The following is a 15,334-nucleotide window of genomic DNA, read 5'->3' as shown; positions in this document are numbered from 1 at the left end:
TTCAAATGAAAATAATTACTTCAAAAATACTTTTTCTTTCATGTAATTCAATGTGCATGTGAGAGTAGTTATTTATGGAGAGCTTCTTACCCCAGATTTTATCTGTGAGTAACTTCCATGTATGACATACACACCTTTGTGAGGGGTTTATTCAGAACTTAATTGCTTTATTCCTCCCGTTGTAAGTTTCCCACAATTTTTTGAAAAACTAATCTCTTCTGGAAAATGTAACCCTTTTGATTCGAACAAGTGTTCTTGATTTTTCAACAGGAATGCAATCTATCTCGAAGTTTGGTATTTTCTTCAAATTCGATAAGCTTTGAAGCTTCCCAATGTTTGTGCCAAAATTTTGTTTCATTTTCCTGCGCAGATTTTCATCATAAAATTCCTTTTTAATTTTTTTTTTCAATTTTTTCTCTCTTCTGAAATGATGTTCGTGTGGTTTAGATTTATTTTCAGGAACAGAGATTTTTTGATAGCTGAAATTGTTTGTATCTTCCACTAGATGAATTTGATGCTCATCTAAGTGGGATCGAAAAACTGCGAACTACGTTTTCTTGAAAATGAAATATCGACTTTCAATTCGGAAGTCAATAAAATTCTCAATCCGAAGTCTTAATTTTATTAAATTTTCAATCAAAATCATTTGTGGCCCTTTGAGACCTTCGTAAAAAACTATCAATGGAACGAAATATATTTTAAAAAATCTTCACATAAAATAACCAACTTTTGAATTAATTTCGTAACCTGCTTTTATTTATACATTGGATAAAAAATACAGAATGAATACAAAAATATTTGTATATTTTAAAATCTACATTTGGACGGATTATGATAATTCTAGTTGTATATATACATCTATTATATTATATATACATCTAATAATGGTATTTTTATACAAGGTTTAATGAACGAATTGAAGCTAAAATAGAAATGTCAAGAGGATTTCTTCAATGACTCAAAAAGGAGAATATCTTATTTAAATATATTGATGTACTTGGTGAAAAAACAAATATCAATATCAATTACTATTATTGATGAATCAAAAAATCTACTGTGATTCCAATTAGTTCATTTCAACTAAAAAATAATTACCAAAAATACTCTTCAAAACAACAACTAAAGAATCCGTAGTATATGTTAGGAATATAAACTTATTTTTCATTAGTTGTTGAAATGCGAGTGCAACTAATAACGAATCGAAAAACAAAGCTGGAAATCTGAAAATTAAGTATCGACAAATATGACAAATATGACAACCTCGATAAACCATACTCTACAGATACGGTTCAGCATGTAATAACTAGAGAACCTTTCTTATTCATTTTCAAAGCATTATAGTTTTTTATAGTTGATTTATGTTACACTTACTCTCTTGTTAATATTAATTTACTTCAATTTCACTTATAAATACGCTTCAGACCTCTTGGTAAGTAAATCCTAATAGATAGTTAGACATTTGATGCTATACATTACCTAAAAGTATATATACACGAGCCAAAAAAATATTTCAATATAACAAAGTTTGATTCAGAAGTCCTCTTTTCTTACGAAAGTGAACATGGCATCAACGGCAAATACCACTACATTGATAAAAGCAAAAATGATAGAGGTCGTCATCATTGTTAGCAGGTACATATTGGGGTGGTAGAAGTAATGTTTCATCAAGTACAGTCGATCTACTGTGAGAAGAATACCTGCAAATAAAGTAAAGGCTCTTTATTTTGGGTTAAATTAACAAATATTGTTTACAAAAATACAAAATGACAAGTACTTAGACTATCACATGACATTCTCACAAAGGCATTTATTTTTTGGTACTAATAGATATTTTTATCTCGTTTGTTTATCACTAATTTCGAACATCTCAAATTTGAGAACAAAAAATCAAAGAGTCACTAGAATTAGAATCAAACATGTCATTCCTCAAGGAAATCTAAAGCAAATGGAACTTCAAACGTTCAAGCCAGTCTCTATATACCTACACAGTAGGTTTAATGGACTGACGCCTATCAGAAAACAACTACTCCCCTGGCTAATACCACGAAGGGCGTTGGAATAAGAAAATTCCTCAAGGAAATAAAAAGTGGTATGCCCAGGTTCTAATTCATTGAAGATATTTTTAATTACATTTCATTACATTTTTGTGAAAGTTTTTGCATTCATCAATGTGTTTTCCAAAAATCAATGCCTACTTGTTCAACTCCCAACACCTTTTATTGTTTAAATTTGATGTTATTGAATCATTATTCATTTCGCAAACGTGCGTAACTATTCCAGGGTATCTAATAAGAAACTGCCCAAGGTTTGTCACGCATGCCAATTTTCATAAGGATGTCTAGAACAGTCTCGAAAAAACTATGAATATATTTTTTTGCAATCACGATATGAAGTTGGTGAATTTAAAAAAAGGATACATTGAGCCATCATTAATATGGCTTTCGGAAACAAAGATCAACAAGCGACCTTCTATCGTATGTCACCCATATTTGGAATAACGCAATCGAGAAATATGGAAAATCAAGAGCTGTGTTGCATGAGGGTTTGCTGGCCAAACTTTTATGCTATGGCGTGTCGGATCATTTCTGTGTATGGCTTTCCAACTTCCTGGAATATCGTTCCCTGCAAGTGGTCGTCGATGGATATATTTCGAATTCTTTCACCATCAACGCTGGTGTTCCCTAGGGATCCATATTGTCTCCAACCCCTTTTTTTATTGTATATCAACGACTTATTGGAAAAAACCAAGAATCCAATATATTGCTTTGCTGACGACAGCATACATGTCCCGTCATTCCATTTGGATTCCAGGACATCGGCTACGGGGGCACATCTTCACGGGAAACAGGAGATTGCATATCTTAATGATGATCTAGAAGTGATTTCGAATTGTAGTGAAAGTAACCAGGTTCAATTCAATGCCACAAAAACCCAGGCATCGGTTTTCTTCAAGAAGATAAATGTCTCCGAACCGGATATAAAAATGTCAGATCAGAAAATTCTACTTTCTGCTTCGATAAGTTCGTCAGAGGTTAAAATGGACACCAATATGTCTTGGCACAATCATGTTGCTGGAATTCCAAAGGCTACTCCTCAAAAACTTGGAGCACTGTTACGAACCAGAAAATTGTACACACCTCAACAACTTTTGATGATGTGTAAAACTCAGATCAGACCTTCTTTGGAGTATCGTTCTCATGTATGGAGCTCTGCCCCGAAACATACTCTGAAGTTGCTGGATTCAATCCAGGAAAGAGTCATCCGCCTGATTAGAGAAGCGAACATCACGTGCAACCTTGATAGCCTGGAAACGTTGGAGATTTGTCTCTCTTCTATAGATACTTCCACGGGAGGTATTAAAGTGACTTGGCACATTTGATTCCATCAAGAGCGGTACATATCAGAAATACGCGACATACTGTGGCTGCTCATTGTTTTGAGGTTCAACTCAGTACGAACTTCACTGTTTAAAAACTCTTTCATGTGTAAAACTGCGTTTATATGAAATACACTTGCTGAGAACGTTTTTCCAAATGGATTTAATCTCCAGCGATTCCAATCCAATGTAAATCGCTACTTCCGTAAAGACACCGCTCTGAGAGCGCCTTAAGGATTTTCCTGTAGGGCTTGTATTTTGTCCTTAAAAAATATGCGGGGCTAAAGGATCCGTAATATTTGGGTAATGTATCTTTGGTATTTTTTGAAGTGGCCACTTTCAATATAGACAACATTTCATTTTATTCAAAATTCAAGATGATCTTTCAGATGAAATTTTTTGTCTCAAAGAAGTTTGGAATGTAAAAGTATTTTTCATTAGTTGTTTAGTTGTTGAATTGCGAGTGTAACTAACAACGAATCGAAAAACGAACCTGGGAATCTGAAAATCAAGTATCAGAATATTGAATTTTTGGAAAAAAAATTACATATGACAACCTTGATAAACCAAGTAAACCTCCAACCTTATAAGCTATAACGAAGAGTTCTGAAGATGTTTTTTAACATATGAAACCAAATCACGCCACATAATTCAATTTTAGTTTCATTCGATGTAAAGAGTATGTTCTCCAACATACCGTACAACGAGTGTAAGCCCCTCATTTTAGATATACTAGATCAAGCCAAAGTAGACCATATCACTTCCTTTGAAGTTTCAACACTTTCGATGTGTGCTACCTACAGTTCAACAAATTTTAAAAACAGGATTCATGTTTACCAATAGGCTCACCCCTTAATCCACTTTTAGCAGGCATATTTATGAACAACTTGGAGACCACTGTAGTCAATTCCGACCTAGGTAAAAAACACAATCATTTTTGGTACAGATATGTAGACGATATTCTCGCCTATTTCAGAGGTACTACACGACAGCTGAACCAATTTATGACATTCATGAATAATCCCAATAGCAGCATTCAGTTCACACTCGAAACAGAGGTACAGAAACAGATAAATTTCTTAGACTTGACCATTACACACAATCAGAATAAATTTGAGTTCAATGTTTTCAGAAAATCTAGCTATGCAGACGTTACCATCCCAAGCGATTCTTTCCATCCAGATAGTCATAAATTAGCAGCCTACAATTCAATGTTGCACAGAGCATTCTCACTGCCTTTGTCTGCTAACAATATAGCTAGAGAAATTGAATAATTACACAGATAGGTCATATAACGGTTTCAACGCAGATACTATCCAGAACAGAGATCATTGCGGGTTAAAAAAATGTGGAAGTGACATTCAGACCACATGCCAGGTTATCTGATTTCCTTTCCAATGCCAAAGGTAAGGTGGACAAGTTGGAGAAATCTGGGGGTTATAAACTTAAGTGTCCGGAGTGTAATAGTGTTTATGTGGGACAATGTGGTCGAAATTTCCAAAAATGGTATGCTGAACATGAAAGGTCCTTCAGACTGAGAAAAAATTATTCGACGTTTTCTAACCATTCCTTGGCATGCAACCACAAGTTCCCGAATCTAAACGATACGGAAATTTTGCACTATGCAGGTGCAACCTGTTATATCATCAAATCGATTTAGTTCACTCACCGGTTTTCAAATTAGCATATTCGCATTGTAACTAGTAAACAAATTTCAGGTACTCAATCAAGCCAAATACCCCTATTATTTCCCACGGGGGTGCTATATGTAGTAAAAAACAGAAAGTTTCAATTCTCTTTTCTTCATTATGATCTCCTACCACGTAGTAATGGCTACATCCATCAATTTATTTTCTACATCTGTGTACAGATCAATAAAATATAATTTCCTTCAACGAAAAAATACTCCAATACCCCAACCCGTTCGAAAAAAAATATCATACAGAACCGTATTTTCCTGTAAATTTTATAATATATCAAAGCTCACTTCTATATTTTTAAAATTCAGAGTAAGAGAAAAACTTACATGTTATAAGGAATAAAGCTGACCCTGTTACGGCAAAAAGGGACACCGTCCTAAATGGTATCTTGTCGCCCAGCATTCGTCCTAAGATCAAGACACAGTTGATGACCATGTATCCAGTATATGAAGTATACATCACACCCACATGGAGCATGTGGCTTTTTCCAAGCCCTGCTGTGGACGCGGGGTCGTAGATGAAACCCATACAAATTGCGCATATCAACTGAAAAAATAAATAAATAAAATACAAAGGGGGAAATATTTTGTGATATCGCAAAGTTTTTGTGAAACTGAAACTTGGAATTTCATATAATGAGAAGGTGTTATTGAGAAAATCAAATATTTGTTCTAAATGTCATTAATGTATTGAATCAAAACGATGATATTGGTTTCGTATATATTGAAAACAAAACAAAAAGTTTTCATATTATAGGTTATATAATATATTGGGGAGAGATGGTAAATGGAATTTTCGTATGATATGATAAAGTTGTGTCAGTTTTTTACTAGGGGATTCTAAATACAGGGTGTTCCTTAAAACTATGCTAATATTTAAGGAGGTAATTCTTAGACCCATTTTAAGGAAAAAACGTCCTATGGACGTATGTCCTAAACGCCTTAACTTTTGAGATACAGGGTGGCAAAGTTTTCAAAAATAATCAGTTTTTTAATAACTGAGATAATTTTGTAGACATCTTTGACATATTTGGTACATATGTTCCATACCTCAAGGCGCATTTTCTGATGTACAATTTTCCTAATTTTCTCTGCCAGTGGCGTACGTACGAGTTTTGAAATGTATATTTTTGACGAAAAAAATACTACGCCACTGCTTTATCTCGAATTAAAAAATATTTTTAAAATCTCCATACATTTTTGAGCACATTTGATTTGCTGGGTTTTCTTTGTCCGACGCATGGTTTTCGCTCAAAAAATTAAAAATCGCTTTACTTAAGGATAAATTCCTTAAAAATCTGATGCGGTATCGTGCATCGACTGAAAGCAAACTAAGAGATCAGATTTGTTGCAAAAAAATTGAGGATCTAAAAGGTATTTGTTTGTTGTCAGATGCACTGTTCTCAATTAAAATTACGTCATAACGCAGCACCGCTTAATAATTTTTGAAAACATAAATTTAGTTATCCTGGAATAAATGACGTGTAGCAGAATTTATTTACTGCACCTCTTGGAAATATGGAGTTTGTCGATATGTGATTTCTTTTAAAGATTAAAAGCAGAAAAAACAGCGTACCCACCATAGCAATAAAAAACGAATTCTCTGTATGTACAAACGTCAGTAGCTAATATTGATGTTGGTTTAAAGTAAGGTGTTGGTGTTAAAAACTGTCACAGCGCGTTTTGATTGATTTTGAAGTGTTATTGAAGTTATTTTGGTAGTCCGCTGTTTTTCTGAATAGTAAATATGGTAAATTATACGAATGCGGAAATGGCGCAAATGCATTACGTATATGGCCTTGCCGATGGTAATGCAACAGAAGCCAGTCGCATTTATCAGGAAAGATATCCTAATCGTGCCTTACCAGATAGCCGAACCTTTTCAAATATTCATCGTCGACTTGGGGAAACTGGTAGTTTCAAGAAAGGGACTCCGGAAGGTAGAGCTCGTGTAGTAAGAACTCCTGAAATTGAGGAAGCGGTGCTGCAAAAAATTGAGGAACATCCTGAGACGAGTACGAGGAAGATCGCTAGAACTCTGGATAATTGTCATCAAATTGTTTGGCGTATTTTGGTTGATTTTTTGTTATACCCATACCATATTTCAAGAGTGCAGGCATTACTCCCCAGAGATTTTCCACAGCGTGTGAACTTCAGTCAGTGGTATCTACAAAGTATTGCACTAAATCCGCAGTTTGAGACACAAATTTTGTTCACAGACGAAGCAATTAATGTATGGGCAGGAATTATAGGTGATCATCTAATAGGCCCATTTTTTCTACCAGGACGCCTTGATGGTCGTTCTTATTTACACTTGCTCGAAGAAGACTTACCTGGGTTATTGGAAGATGTGCCACTTGCGTTAAGGAATCGAATATGGTACATGCACGATGGCGCCCCTGCTCATTTCAGTGTAATTGTCCGCAACCATTTAAATACAGTTTATCCTAATCGTTGGATAGGTCGCGGAGAACCTCAGCAATGGCCAGCAAGATCCCCCGATCTCAACAGTTTAGATTTTTTTATGGGGTCACCTTAAAACTCTTGTGTATAAAACTCCCGTTAATACTTCAGAAGATTTGAGAGAGCGAATAGTTGCCTCGTGTGAAACTATACGAAATACGCCGGGAATATTTGAACGGGTGCGTAATTCCATGCGTAGAAGGGCGGAAGCATGCATACTAAGTGCAGGTGGCCACTTCCAACAATTTTTATAATCAGTTTTGGTATTATTACTAATTAACAAATTTGTACTATTCGTTTAGACTTACTGTCACAAAATAAAATAAAACTCGATTTTGAAAAATTTATTTTTTTGCAGATTATGTTTACAAATATTATTAGGGAATTGGTAATGCGTTATGAAGCAATTTTCAGATTCCCATTCATTTTAGAATTGATCTAATTTCTTAATTTGCTTTCTGTCGATTTTTATTTTTTTGAGTGAAAATCATGCATCGGACAAAGAAATACCAGGAGATCAAATTTTCTCAAAAATGAATGAGAATTTTAAAAATGATTTCATTTTGAAAAGAAAGCATTGGCGTAGTACTTTTTTCCCACAAATATTCAATGCGAAACCCGTAGGAATGCCACTGTTTGAAAAAATACAAATTTGTGTACATCAGAAAATGCGCCTTGAGGCATGGAACATATGTACCAAATATGCCAAAGATGTCTACAAAATTATCTCAGTTATTATTTAAAAAACTGATTGTTTTTGAAAACTTTGCCACCCTGTATCTCAAAAGTTAAGGCGTTTAGGACATACGTCCATAGAAAGTTTTTTTCTTAAAATGGGTCTAAGAATTACCTCCTTAAATATTAGCATGTGTTTAAGGAACACCTTGTATATTGTTGAACATTGTTGCAAAATCAAACAAGAAGAGGAAAATATGTGTATGTGTGTGAATTTTCAAATAACTCATTCATTAAACAAGATATAAGAAAAAAAAAGAAAAGTAGAAAATAATAATGAAATAGTTAGATAAAAAGAAAAAACAAGGAAAATAACTTATTGAGATTAACCAAATAGTAACCTTCAGAAATGAGGAACAGTGTATTATTATGCATCTTGCCATTTTAAATGGCAAGTGACACTTGAAAATCTTCCACTCATAAATAAGTTATCAAACGTCAAACTTATATTGAATACATATATCGTTTTGAAATATGTAGTTTCTTTCGAGAATCAAAATTTAAAACATGGAATTGAGAGGTAAAAACGAATATATTCTCCATAAATTTCTAATTTGACAAAAAAACTGGAATTTTTCAAAAGTGCCCCGCTCAATATCAACATAAGAGTAATTAATTAATCGTGTAGAATTTACAAAGTTATAGGATAGGTCAAATAGCATTTTGTACATACATAAAATAATACTTGAAGATGCATCCATACATTTTATCCAAACAACGATAAAAATAAAATAAAAACAACAATAAAAATCAATTGGCGCTCCGGGGCGACTTCATTGATTCCAGTGGCGCATTTGCTTTTTCAGCTGCAAGAAAACCCGGAAAAACCTGCAGTAAAATTAAACCAAACATACAAAATATGAAAGATTGCCATAGGCATACAGTGATGGACAAAACATATCAACTTCATTCAACTCCAGCTTCATTAAATTAATGTTATAGAGAAATAAAATTACAGAAGAATGAAAAATTCATCTGTGGTATAAAAATTATGATCTAATAAAAATATTTCAAGGGTTTTCAAAAACCTGAATTCTATCGATAGTTTTCAATGATTCGGGCATATGATGTTATAAAGTTTTAGCCCCAAGTGAGAAGGTGAATTAGCTTTTATACTATATTTGGCGTAATTTATGTGAAAATCGTTGCTCTTTTTTATATCAACATTATAGTTAGATGAAATGCAATCATATCAAAAATGAACATATCCTGGAAAGTTAGGATTTTTAAATGTTTGTATAAACCTCTGTAGGAGGTTCTCTGATTAACGCCTGCTAAAATTCGTAAATATAATCTTTTTTTGGGCAATAAATACATTTGGAGCCAATGGAGAGCTTCCCCGAAGGCAAACGCCAGGTTGCTTCTTGTTATGAAATTTGATGGTATTTCTATCATTCAGGATATCCTTTACAAATTAATCTTATAGTGAAATATTCGTGTCATAGAAAAAAAATAGTATTCTGCTCGCGAAAAATGGCCATTATTCGTTCGAAGAACAGTTTACAAAACCTCAATACAATATCTCACTCAGGCATATGATCATACGCTTATTGTATAGGAAAACACGTATTTTGTGAACTATTCAGTGGAAATTTCACATAAAGTGTAACTTTATTATGTACCATGTACATTCAGAGCAATGAAGTGAATTTGAAATATAAATAACATTTCAAAACAAAGCTTTTTTTGAATTGAAGGGGTTATATTTTTAGGAGTGATTAATTTTTTGGGAAAGAAAGTTTTTGGCTTTCTGCTACTCCATCTGATACAAAAAAAAGGGATGAGAGAATCTTCCAAAGAAAGGAAGAAAGTAATCAATTTGAAACTCTATACATGAATGTGTAGATCATGCAAAGAAGTAACTTTCAGATACAAACTGAAAGAAAGTCCTCCTGAAACAGCTACTTTCATATAAACATTGAATTACACGAAAGAAAATAATTCTTTCGAAACAAATACTTCTATATGAACACTGAATTATACAGAAGATACTTTTCTCTACTCAGTTTGTATTTCAAACATTTGTTGTGGAATAAGAATCAGATATCATTCAATTCAAATAAGATTCCTCTTGGCTGGGATTAAATCAAATAGGTGAATGAATGTCATTACGATGTCATCGATGACATAAGCAGATCAAGCTTATTCCGTGACATTCAAAATCGTAATTCATGAATGAAGTGTGTGTATTTTCTATAATGTTATCCAATTTGGTACTGAAGAGCCTTAGGGCAAGTGTCTTAAGGCGAAACATCGGTGTATACCAGTGAGGGTGACAGTATTCTATGTGAGTACAATTTATTACCATTCATTCATAGTAGAACTCATGTGAATGATATTTGATTCTTATTCCACAACAAATGTTTGAAATACAAACTGAGTAGAGAAAAGTATCTTCTGTATAATTCAGTGTTCATATAGAAGTATTTGTTTCGAAAGAATTATTTTCTTTCGTGTAATTCAATGTTTATATGAAAGTAGCTGTTTCAGGAGGACTTTCTTTCAGTTTTTATCTGAAAGTTACTTCTTTGCATGATCTACACATTCATGTATAGAGTTTCAAATTGATTACTTCCTTCCTTTCTTTGGAAGATTCTCTCATCTCTTTTTTTTTGTATCAGATGGAGTAGTAGAAAGCCAAAAACTTTCTTTCCCAAAGCTTTTTTCCTTTCTACTTTTCCATTTTTATGCAAAAAATGTGTTTATTTTTTATGTATGAAGATGAAGAAGTAGATAATCAAAAAACCACGAACAGTTTACAAATACTTATCATATTTTGAATATTCAAAATTATCCTTCCATTTAATCAAATATCGAAAGTTTTTGAATATTTTCAGACTTTAAATGTGTAATTACCTAATATAGTAAATTCTTACCAATTCTAATATTTTGACACCAATCTGCCATTTTTCTTTGATCACAACTTTCAGAGGCTTTTTCGGTCGCTGTTCTTTAACTTCCTTATCTTCCACTTCTGCAGACATGCTGTCTTCCTCAGGAGTATCGTAAAATCCGCTGTTATCCACCTTGACTATATTGTCTTCAACCTTTGAATTTCAGAGTTAATGAGTGTTTCACACAATATAAAGGGTGTTTATTAAACATGCAGTAAATATTTAAGAGACTAGTTTTTGGACTATTTAAAGGATATTTTGTCCTTTGAGGATTTTTGATGTGGCGCTTTGTTTCGAAGATACGGAGCGAAAAAGAATTTCGACAATAACAATTTATTACCAAAAATTATATGTAATGTTTCTTAATCTACATGAACTGTTGAAAATGACTCGGACTTCCGAACTCTTTCAAAAATGCCAGGATCACTTACAAGACATACTATTCAAATTGAATGTCTGCAGCCGTTTGTAGTAATCGGAATGTTGTTGATAGGTACCAACGGAATTGTTAGATTTTTTATTACTTTTATTATTTGTTGAACAACAATGTTAAAATTGTTTTTGATGTACATAATAATGATGGAACTAAAGCTTCTGAGAGAAATTGAAGAAGAAAATAAAAATTTAAAAAAACAGCTACCGGCTGCTTAATTTTGATTGATTTTAAGTTATTATCTTTCTGCCAATCCTATTCTTCAGGTGGTAGCCAAGCAAATGGTTTTCTATTGTAAACTTGTTATTCCTTTATTGTAATTCTACTGCATCTTCTGATGTGAGCAACAATCTGAGTTATATAGTGTTTTCAGAGCTGTACCAAATCGACAATTCAATTCTAAATGTTAAAATCAGTATATAGTTAGTAAACAGGGATCAACATTGTTCATTGTAAATGTTTTTGACTTTTATATTTTTCCAAATGTACAGGGTGTCTTGCGATCGATAAGTATTTCAATTCTCTAAATATTACTGGAGTTCAGTCCCAACACCAAACCGTTATTATTAACACCTCGACACGTGTCTTGATCACCAAGTGATCATCTTCAAGAAGAAGATTAAACTTCAATTCTCTAAAGAATATTACTGAAGTTCTTTCCCAACACCAAATCGTTATTTTAACACCTCGACACGTGTTTCGATCACCAAGTGATCATCTTCAAGAGGGAGATTGAACTGTTGAAATGTGAAGATGATGTGTTTACCTTTACTTATCGAAATAGTTCGCTCATTTGGATATTTTTGAAAAGTTTCACATGAATTTACACATTCGGAATCCAATATGGATAATTGAATTAAGAGAATTATGATGACATGATTTTAAAAACTTAAAGATTAACTATTCTCTCGTTGTTTTCGATTTCTTCAACTACAAAACTGTGAAATTCTTCAGACACCATTCCATTCACCGTTTTGGCTTCAAAAGGAGATGATTACAACTGATGATTATTTTCACACACGTTAACTATCTTGTCTAATGTTTGGTGGTGCAAAGCATGCCAAAGTTTTGTTGTAACTTCAAGTACATCTGAGCTGAGCTGAAGCTACTACCAAGGAGCCACAAATCAGTTGAGTTTGACAATCAAATCCAAACGAGCTTTATTTTATATATTGTTTCAGTAAGATGTTCAAAATCAATAGATATCTCATAAAAAGTATCTGTGCATTAAAGATATAAAAAACTATTGATATTTGTTACAATAGTTTTTTATTTTGTAAGTTTTTCGAAAACTGCTGCATCCTTTCATTCTCAATATATCTAATTAATAAAAATGAATTGCTGTTCGTTAGTCTCACTAAAACTCGAGAGCGTCGGGACCGATTTGGCTAATTTTGGTTTGAATAATTTGTGGAAGTCCAGGGAAGGTTAGAAAATTGAGGAAATATATGAAAAAAGAAAAAAAATTAATTATAAAAGAAGAAGAACGGCTGTACCAATTTTTATGATTTTTGTTTTTTTGGATTTATTTTCATTGAGAAAAGGATAATAATTATTGAAATATGATGATTTATTAATAAAAATTATAATAATAATAAACGAACTCGAGGGCGGCTGAACCAATTTTTGTAATTTTTGTGTTTTTGAATCAGTCTTCGTCGGGAATAGAATGATAAGTATTAAAAACATCAGTGTTAATAATGACGTTATGATAAAACGCATCTAACAGCTCACATGTATATCACAGTGTGCTTTACTGAAGAGGGCCACTTCTTTCATTATACTCAATAAATTTTTATCAATTTCAAAATCCTAAATCTGCTCATTCATTGGCTGTTAGGCGGAACGACGTTTGCCGGGTCCGCTAGTTGAATATAAATTAGGAGCAATGATAGATTTTGTATTCGTCAACTTTTTCTCCTTTTTCCATAGTTTCAATCCAATATTTGAAATTCGGATTATTTAGATTCATTTATTTTATCGAAAATAAACACGAAAAGAGCACTGTTTTACATACAAATGTCATGAAAAATGTTTGAGATATTTTCAACATTTGGTACATGTAATACTGACATGTACTAATCAATTCATTACATTAAATGTAATTTAATTTTTCAATAGTTTTAGAGATTAACTGAAATGTATATTTTTATTCTGACTGTCAACTCCCAAACTGAGTTTTGAACATGAAGTCATACAATCTTTCCTAAATGAAATATAACAACGAATCACCCGTTAAAATAATTAAATCTGTCTTCATTAATTCAATACTCACTTGATTAACAATTAAATTGAATTAATCAAGGCACAAACTGAGAAAACACCGTAAACTTTATCAGGAAACTAGAAATGATCAGTAGAAATATCGTAGCGCACATAACACAAAATTACCTTTCAAAATCGTTATCCCTCAACAGGCACTGCACCTACGGAGACGTTTGATCTATCTGTTTCTTTGTACGCCGGGAAAAGAATGAGTTGGTCCGCTCATTCCTTAATTGAAATCATTAACCCTTCGTCAAATTAACCTCACACCCACGACGTGTATTTATTTGTTTTTAGTCGCTCGGTAAGACGCTCTGAAAAAGTTGGATGACGAATCGCAATTACTTCCAATTTGTAGTAACTATCATTTGTTTATTGTTGATTTTAAACGGAAGCAATCGAATTTACATGTGTAATAGGAAACACTGACATTCCGATTAATATTGACTAATAGCGCAGGCATTTGAAATCTCTTACTTTTTTCATTATGTTGAAAACGAAATTTAGGCAATTTCCGATCAGAAAACAAACGAAGTTGATAGTGTCAGTGTGAATAATGGTGCAATAACTGAGCCTTACGCAACAATCGAATAATATAGTTATCAGTGTATGATTATGAAATAAAATACGACCAAGCTGTTTACCCTTTCATAAATGGTATAATCTGTACAACTAAGCAACAAAATACTCCAAATAATTATCGTGTAAAGTGAACGTGATCTCCCAGACAAGGCTGCTTGTACACTGTCGCACTAAAGAACGACCGATTGTTTTTGATAATATGCGGCTGGGTGTAGGAATTTTTTTTAGGTGGACTCTAGGGACACAAATGAACAGTTTCTTCAGCCTACCGTATATGTACAGAGTGGGCCAAATTGGACACTTTAAAAAAAAACTCCTGTTTTCAAACTAGATGGATAAAAATTGGTGGCTGGGTGTGAGGGTCAAATTTTAAAACAAACCTGATGGTCAAAACCGCATATCGATATCTACCATTGTTTCTGAGTTACAGTATGTTTTTCAAAAATGTGTATTTTTGAAAAGTTGCTGTAATTTTTCTCCTGTCCAAAATTTCTTGTTTCTATGAAAACATTTCAACATGAAAATTTTTCAATGTTTTGAAAAACTTATTTTTTTCAAATGAGGTAGCAATAGTTATTGATGGAAAACTATTTTTATGAGGCACCCTGTACATTCATGCATATTTCAATAGAAAAAAAAAGCCAAAATTATATGAATGAAATAGGGATAAGGAGTTGGCGGAAATACTTGTTTTAGGAGCTGTTGAAAATAATCCCAAAAAGTCAACGCAGAATTTGAAAATATCAACAGGGCTACCAACAACTAACTTTAGGAGAATTTTGAAAAATACAAATTCAAGCAATACGGGATCAGAAGACTTCATCAACTCAGACCAGGAGTCTTTGAACGCCGCATGGCTTTTTGCTAGTGTTTTTTGGAAAGTTGTA

The 15,334-nt window shown here is 33.0% G+C and overlaps 2 protein-coding genes across 3 annotated transcripts in view; one reads left to right on the top strand and one right to left on the bottom strand.

Moving 5' to 3' along the window:
- Adsl (Adenylosuccinate lyase) overlaps positions 1-15,334 on the top strand; it is a 115,569-nt gene that overhangs the window by 83,156 nt on the left and 17,079 nt on the right. The gene's annotated exons all lie outside the window — the stretch shown is intronic.
- On the bottom strand, positions 784-14,383 carry LOC141484697 (uncharacterized). 2 transcript variants are annotated; one of them, XM_074179930.1, is made up of 4 exons: positions 13,992-14,383; positions 11,150-11,320; positions 5,403-5,622; positions 784-1,697 (listed from the first exon to the last, which is right to left on the bottom strand). In XM_074179930.1, the coding sequence occupies exons 2-4, from the start codon at positions 11,255-11,257 to the stop codon at positions 1,531-1,533; spliced, it is 495 nt and encodes a 164-aa protein (XP_074036031.1). In that variant the 5' UTR covers positions 11,258-11,320; positions 13,992-14,383; the 3' UTR covers positions 784-1,530. The 2 variants fall into 2 exon arrangements, with proteins under 2 accessions (XP_074036031.1, XP_074036032.1); XM_074179931.1 differs by lacking the exon at positions 13,992-14,383 and adding an exon at positions 13,876-13,896.

This window comes from Leptinotarsa decemlineata, unplaced genomic scaffold (genome assembly GCF_025532065.1).
Source record: "Leptinotarsa decemlineata unplaced genomic scaffold, Ldec_3_MD MMD2_tig00026282_RagTag_RagTag, whole genome shotgun sequence".
NCBI classification, from domain to species: domain Eukaryota; kingdom Metazoa; phylum Arthropoda; class Insecta; order Coleoptera; family Chrysomelidae; genus Leptinotarsa; species Leptinotarsa decemlineata.
Note: the sequence above shows the minus strand (reverse complement) of the source record. Positions and strands in the feature narration are given on the sequence as shown.

Coding starts and splice junctions, on each gene's coding strand:
- LOC141484697 (XM_074179930.1), bottom strand. CDS start 11,257: ATGTCTGCAGAAGTGGAAGATAAGGAAGTTAAAGAACAGCGACCGAAA. Junction 5,623..11,149: donor GTGTCAAAATATTAGAATTG/GTAAGAATTTAC, acceptor TTATTTTTTCAG/TTGATATGCGCAATTTGTAT. Junction 1,698..5,402: donor AGCTTTATTCCTTATAACAT/GTAAGTTTTTCT, acceptor CTTTATTTGCAG/GTATTCTTCTCACAGTAGAT.